General features: G+C 49.2%; 1 protein-coding gene across 1 annotated transcript in view; it reads right to left on the bottom strand.

The window, feature by feature from the left end:
• The window catches only part of Alox5 (arachidonate 5-lipoxygenase), a 29,414-nt gene extending 24,020 nt beyond the window's left edge, over window positions 1-5,394 (bottom strand). Inside the window, exons 1-2 of the mRNA XM_013036191.1 lie at window positions 5,290-5,394; window positions 1,706-1,958 (exon numbers count right to left, since the gene is read on the bottom strand). Of these exons, the coding sequence (XP_012891645.1) occupies window positions 1,706-1,958; window positions 5,290-5,394 (358 nt within the window). The remainder of the gene's footprint in view (window positions 1-1,705; window positions 1,959-5,289) is intronic.
• Window positions 5,395-6,823: the final 1,429 nt, after the last annotated feature.

The following is a 6,823-nucleotide window of genomic DNA, read 5'->3' as shown; positions in this document are numbered from 1 at the left end:
ATATATATATATAATGGAATTCTATGCCTCCATCAGAAAGAATGACATTGCCCCATTTGTTAGGAAATGGAAAGACTTGGAAAAAATTATTAAGTGAAGTCAGGTCCAAAGAAATATAGGTCCCATGGGTTCCCTTATCTGCAATAACTAGTATATGCTTAGGACAAGCAGAAAAGCTCAAAAGCTATGTACATATGACCATATAAGATGATGTTAAGCGAAATGAACCCCAAGATAGGGACACAAGTGGTTTTTTCTTTCTTGTTATTGTTTTTAACACAATTATAGTGTACTATGTGATTTGTTTGTTTTTCTTGTGGGTTCTTCCCCCACGGTATAACCCCTGTTTTGACTGTATTTGATGTGGGTGCCCTGCATCTTGTATATACATTTTTCTAATTTGGGAGGGGAATGGAAATAACAAAATGCTGAAATAATAATACAGGATGACCCATTGTAACAATGAGATGTACAAGGCACTATGTTGAAAACGAACTTTACAACTTCGGGGTTGGGGGGAGGGAGGAATTGTGGAGGTGGGGAGGGAAGGGATGGTAGGGGAAAAACAAAGGAGGAGTTAACAATACTCAGTGGAAATGTACTCAATACCTTACTCATATAACTGTAACCCCTCTGTACAGTATTTTTACTATAAAAAATATATTACAAGTGTGAGCCACCAGCACTTGGCTGAATGTGATTTCTTAGTAAAATTCGACATCAGGAACAATGGGAGGGGGCTTGATGTCTGAAAGATATTAGTTGGGAGAATTTCTTTCTCCTTTGCCCCATTTTTTTTAAATCAAAGGAGGGGCAGGGCAATAATCACCCTCACCTCATCATACCCCTAAAATGTGAAGAATGGGTGAACTAGAGGCAGGGAATTCTGTGACAGTAAAAGTGCTCAACTCTGTCATGGGTAGAAGCCTCTGCCTTCCTCCTCCTTCTCCTCCTTTTTCTCATACTGTAACATCTACCTGGCTTTTCAAGTTTCTTGCTCTGTGTGGAGACTGGATCAAACCCAAGAGCCACAACTGGAAGTAAGGAGGAAGTCTGTCAAAGCATGATAAATGCACACTAAGAGGCTAGTGTATGAGAGGCGGCCATTAGGGTAAAATTGGCCTTAGCTGACCTTTTACATCCACTTCTCTTTCTAGTTTTCTATACCAGGCCAGCAGCATGTTCCAAGGAAAGAAGAGCCACCTGAGGAAACACCAGATCGGGATCTGTGCATCTCAGGTCTCAGTTGGGAGGCTGAGTCAGGAGGATCATGAGTTTGAGGCCAGCCTGGGTGCACAGTCAGACCCTGTCTGGGAACCCCAGGCTTCCCTGCGGTTCCATGGGTATGCATCACTCTGTGCCCCTCCTTCCTTGAATGCAGGAGGTTCTCTGCACTCCCAAACCCTACTGTGCTCTCACCGCAGGTCAGCCTGCCAGTCTGGAAAGGGAGGGTACTGCTTGGATAGCTAGAGAGGCCCTGTCCGGGCCTCCAGGCCATGGCCCACAGGTACTTGTTACTGGGGACCCAAGTTGCTCCCTGACAAAGAGGCCATGATCTCCTCTGTCCCCACAGGACAGTGCAGGGAGGTCACAGCTGGTGTGTGTCCTGGACCTCTCTGCTCCTCGGGAGGACGGGCCTCTCTCAGGAATAGGACTCTGAGGGAGGAGCCGTGGGCAGCCTGGCTGCAGGGGCCTGAGCACTCACCACGGCCATCCCTCAGGACGATCTCCCCCTCGCCTGTGATCCAGCGGTAGCAGGGGAACTCGATGTAATCTCCATGCGGGGTCTTCAGGGTGATGTACTTCAGGTACCAGTCGTCATGAAGCCAGTACTTGCGCTTCTCGATTCTGATCAGATGGATCTCACCGAGTTCTTCATCCACAGTCACGTCATAGGAATCAACCTGGCCAGGGAGCGGGGCAGGGACAGGAGGGTCAGCCCCACAGGGCTTACAATCCTGGGCTCAGCAGGGGTTGCAGACATGGCCCCTTGAGCCCTGATACCAGACTGCTTCAGTCTGAGCCACCCGCCTGTAATCCTAGTTTCAGGAGGCTGAAGTCTGAGGACCAAAGCCAGCCCCAGCAGGAAAGTCCACGAGACTCTTATCTCCAATTAAACATCCCAAAGCCAGAAATGGAGCTGTGGCTCAAGTGGTAGAGTGCTAGCCTTGAGGAAAAGATCTCAGGGACAGCACCCAGGTCCTGAGTTCAAACCCTAGGACCAGCACCACCCCCAGCTCCCCCCAAAACTTGCAAAAGATGAAATCTCATTCTCTATACTCAAAGGAAAGTAGTAGAGGGGGAGCGGAAGCTGAAGGAAATCTGTGCAAACAGACTTGGTTAAGCAAACCCCCATCCTCCTGGTCACTTCTCTATGGTGTTAACTTCTCCAGGCCCAGCCCCATATCTCTCCCACCTCACAGCAAGTCACCATTCTCTGTGCAATCCAGCATGGAAGAGACTCACTCCATTGTTTTGCAAATCTCCACTTCATTCTGTGGACTCTGGAGACATCTACTTTTTGTTTTAAGTATATTTGTATTTATGCCAGACACTGGCGACTCATCTGCAACCCTAGATTCTCAGGAGGTGGAGATCTAACAATTGTGGGCCAAAGCCAGCTGGGGCAGGAAAGTCTGTGAGATTCTTTTTCTCCAACTAACCACTAAAAAGCCAGAATGGAGCTGTGGCTCAAGTGGTAGTGCACCAGCCTTGAGCAAGAGAGCTTAATGACAGAACCCAAGGTCCTGAGTTTAAGCCCCAGTAGTGGCACCAAAAAAACTATTTTCTCTAGCTACTTTATGTCAGTTGAATTCGACCTGGCTGAAAATGGGAAATGGTAGCTTTGCTTCCCTCATACTTTACTTATCCAAAATATCTTACAAATTTTAATAGATGACAATTACATGTATTTACAAGGTGATATACTTGAACACACAGGGGTAATGACAAAATCAGTGTAATTAGCATTTCCATCATCTTAAACTTGAATTTTTTTGGTCTAAGAAACATTAATAGTCTTCTCTGCTATTTTGAAATTTACGTTCTTTCTTTTTTTTTCTTCCTTCCTTGCTTCCTTCCTTTCTCTCTCTCTCTCTCTCTCTTTTTGTTGGTGATGGGGCTTGAACTCTGGACCTGGACACTGTCTCTGAGCTCTTCAGCTTGATCAAGGCTAGCACTCCACCACTTGAGCCACAGCCCCACTTCTAGTGGTTTATTGGAGGTAAGAGTCTCACGGACTTTCTTGCCCAGGCTGGCTTTGAACTGTGATCCTTAGATCTCAGCCTCCTGAGTAGCTAGGATTACAGACATGAGCCACCAGTGCCAGGCTTACAAATTATTTCTAATTACAGTCAGTCTATGGCCAGTAGATGGCCAGAGTTTATCTAACTGTATTTGGGTATCTGTTACCCAACCAGTTTATTCCTCCTACCGTTCCACAGCCTCTGTTCTATTTCTATGTCATCTTGGTGTGCACATGTAAGTGAGAAAATACAGTTTGGTCTTCCTCTGTATGACTTAGTTCATGTAATGTCCTTCAGCCTCATTCATTTTGTCACAAATGACAGAATTTAATTAATTTATTGTGTGCTGGTGCTGGGGCTTGAACTCAGAGCCTCATGCTCTCATTTGGCTTTTTTGCTCAAGGATAACACTCTACCACTTAAGCCACACTTCTGTTCCACTTTATTGGTGGTTAATTGGAAATAAGACTCACAGACTTTTCTGCTCTGGCTTACTTCAAACCACAATCCTTAAATCTCAGCCTTCGGAGTAGCGACAAAAGCCTGGCTAGAATTTCATTCTTTCAAAAAATATATTTTTTGTTTTAATTTTTACTGTTATCATACCAGTGATATACAGAGGGGCTACATTTTCATAAGGCAGAGTACAGAGTATACTTCCGTTTAGACAATGTCACCCTTTCCCTCACTCTCTCCCAGTTTTTCCCTCTCATCCCCACCCACGAGTTGTGTAGTTCATCTTCAACATAGTGTCTAGTGAGTACCACTGCTGCATTTTGATTTCATTCTCTTTATGGATCAATAAACACATCCACCACATTTCCTTTATTCACCCATCTGAGATGATGACAGACATCTCAGGTGATGCCTTATCTTTAGCCACGATCTTTAATGAGCCCCTCAAATTAACTCTTTAGTTCATTTAGCCAAAATTTTCTTGTTAATAAGAACTCCATGCCTGCTCTTGATAGCTCTGTGCTGGGCCTGTCATCAGCACATAGACTCCAGCGACATGGGGACTGTCTTCAGTCTGCATGTGGCTCAGGATGGGGTAGGGGAGGTGCCAGGGCCCTGGCTGGTACCTGCCAGGCTCAGCCTGATGAAGGTCATCTTCAATTGCCCCTCTTTACTGGAAGCTCTCAAATGGGGGCTGCCCTTCACAGCTCAAACAGTCTTGCTGACAGTGACTGTGCATCCCACAGAAGCTTGGGGAGGTGAGTGGGGAGAGTCTGATACTGAGGCCCAGTAAATCCCAATCTTGCCATTAACTGGCAGAGCTGGAGTTACATTCCAAGCCTTCAGGCTTCAGCCACTCTATCTCCTTAGGGTCAGAAGGTGAGCAAGAATGAATGGGAGGCTTGGGTTTGAGGGAGTCTGCACAATTCAAGTCTTCCTGGGACAGGTGTTATACACAGCAAAGCCGAGAACACCCAGGCGGCATTCCTATGTGACAAGGGTAGGCCACACAGGGCCCTGGGGCTGAGCTGCTGGGAGTCCTGGGCATAGTTGGCTCCTGCTCTGGGGACACAGGTAGACAGGGCAGCAGCCCCTATGCTTCTGGCTGACCTAGGTCTCTGCAGTCATTGGTGGTAGATGGGGAGGAAGGGTGAGGTCACTATCACTGCTCAGATGTCCTGATGGCCAGCAGGTTTGGGAAGCCTGGATTAGAAGTCCTCTAACGCACTTTCAAGTTCCAGTACCGAGACTTGAACTCAGATCTTGGACACTGTCCCTTAGCTTTCTCACTCAAGGCTGATGCCCCATCACTTGACCCACAGCTCCACTTCCAGCTTTTTGGTGGTCAATTGGCAACAAGAGTCTCATGGGCTTTCCTTCCCCAGCTGGCTTGGAACTACAATCCTCAGATCTCAGCTGCTTGAGTAGGTAGGATTACAGGCATACGCCACTGGGGCCTGACTCTAGAGGCACTTTCTAAGTCAGATTTCCTTAACCTTTTCCTATGCAGAAGAATCTGGTATTCTTGGCATGATGGGGAAGCCCTTGTCCTGTGTGTGATCCTATCTATCTGCATTTTCACCCTCACCTCCAAACCCAAAGATGTCCTGGAGGACAGGAAGGCTTTCTCAGAGGGGATGGAAAGCTGGGTGATTTCAGCAAAGTTCTTGGCTCTGGACACAGCAGTTTGCATGTGGTGATGAGGCCAAGGCCAGACGCTGTGGCCAGAAACAGGAAGCTTCCTCCCCACACCCCATGGCCTAGGCCCTTAGCTAGGAACAGCTTCAGACTGTGGAGGAGGCAAAGCCCTGGCTGGGAATGATGGCAGACTGGGGTCTGTCCACCTCCACAGGAGCCTATATCCTTCCAGAATGCTTCCTCCTGCAGGGAGAGGCCTGTCCTTTGTGGCTACCTGAGGACTATTTCTGACCCACAGTGTGTCCTGCAGGAGGGCTGGGTCATTGGCCAGGTTACACAGACAGGACCTGGGGTAGGTTCTATTTGAACTGTAGGCTGTTGGTGACTTGTAAGGAAAAACCAGCAGGCCCCAGGGCACAGAGCTGGGGAGAGGATGACCAGGAGGAGGGGGAGGAGAAGGAAAGGAAGGGGGCATCTCTGGAGGGGTGTCTTCTAGGGATGGGAGAAATGACAGTTCTGCATGGAGGCATTCAGTGGTCCAGGCAGGCTAGGATGAGAACAGAGGCCCAATGTCCACAGGGCTGGCCAAGGAGCAGAGTGGGACAGGATGGCCCAGGACTGCAGAGATGGACGCTACGGTAGGCCCAACACATGGAAGGGATCTGTAGAGGCCTCAGTCCACCTGTGGCTGAGATGAAGATTCCTAAAGCTATTGCGGAATGGTGGGAGGGTAGCAAGGGGCTCACAGCCAGAGCGTCAAGTGAGTTCTGCTGTCTGGAACTTCACATCTCAGCTCTGAAGTCACTGAGCCATATAGCCTGGGCAAAACTGCTTCCCTCCAAGTTTCTTCATCTTTTAAGGGAAGCTATAAGTAGCTTATAGGACCACTGAACCATCAGAATGGGGCCATGCCTGTGTGGCCTCCTCCCTCCAAGGGCATAGTTCATCAGCTGTGTGCATCAGCCACCTGGCCCTCAAGTCCCAGCTCTTGGTAGAGGGGAAGAGTCAGGGCAAGCCCTGTGCTGTGAGCAGGGGGGAGTCAGGGCAAGCCCTGTGCTGTGAGCAGGGGGGAGTCAGGGCAAGCCTGGGCTGTGAGCAGGGGGGAGTCAGGGCAAGCCCTGGGCTGTGAGCAGGGGGAATGAGGGCAAGCCTGGGCTGTGAGCAGGGGGAGTGAGGGCAAGCCTGGGCTGTGAGCAGGGGGAGTCAGGGCAAGCCTGGGCTGTGAGCAGGGGGAGTGAGGGCAAGCCTGGGCTGTGAGCAGCAGGGAATCAGGACAAGCCCTGTGCTGTGGCTCACAGGTGCCCAGCGAAGGAGCCATGAAGACAGGTAGGAGGAAGATGCTGAATCTGTGTGTTCAGGTCCTGGGCTCACAGCCTAGAAGGACTTCCCTTGAGGCCAGGAGGGGGTGAAGATGCAGGGAGAAGGTGGGGCTTGTGGGTACTAGCAGAGCAGGCAGAACAGAGGGAAGTGAGTATATGGTCAGG

Source organism: Dipodomys ordii, unplaced genomic scaffold (genome assembly GCF_000151885.1).
Source record: "Dipodomys ordii isolate 6190 unplaced genomic scaffold, Dord_2.0 Scaffold259, whole genome shotgun sequence".
NCBI lineage: Eukaryota > Metazoa > Chordata > Mammalia > Rodentia > Heteromyidae > Dipodomys > Dipodomys ordii.
The sequence above is the reverse complement of the archived record's forward strand: the minus strand, read 5'-3'. Positions and strand labels throughout refer to the sequence as shown.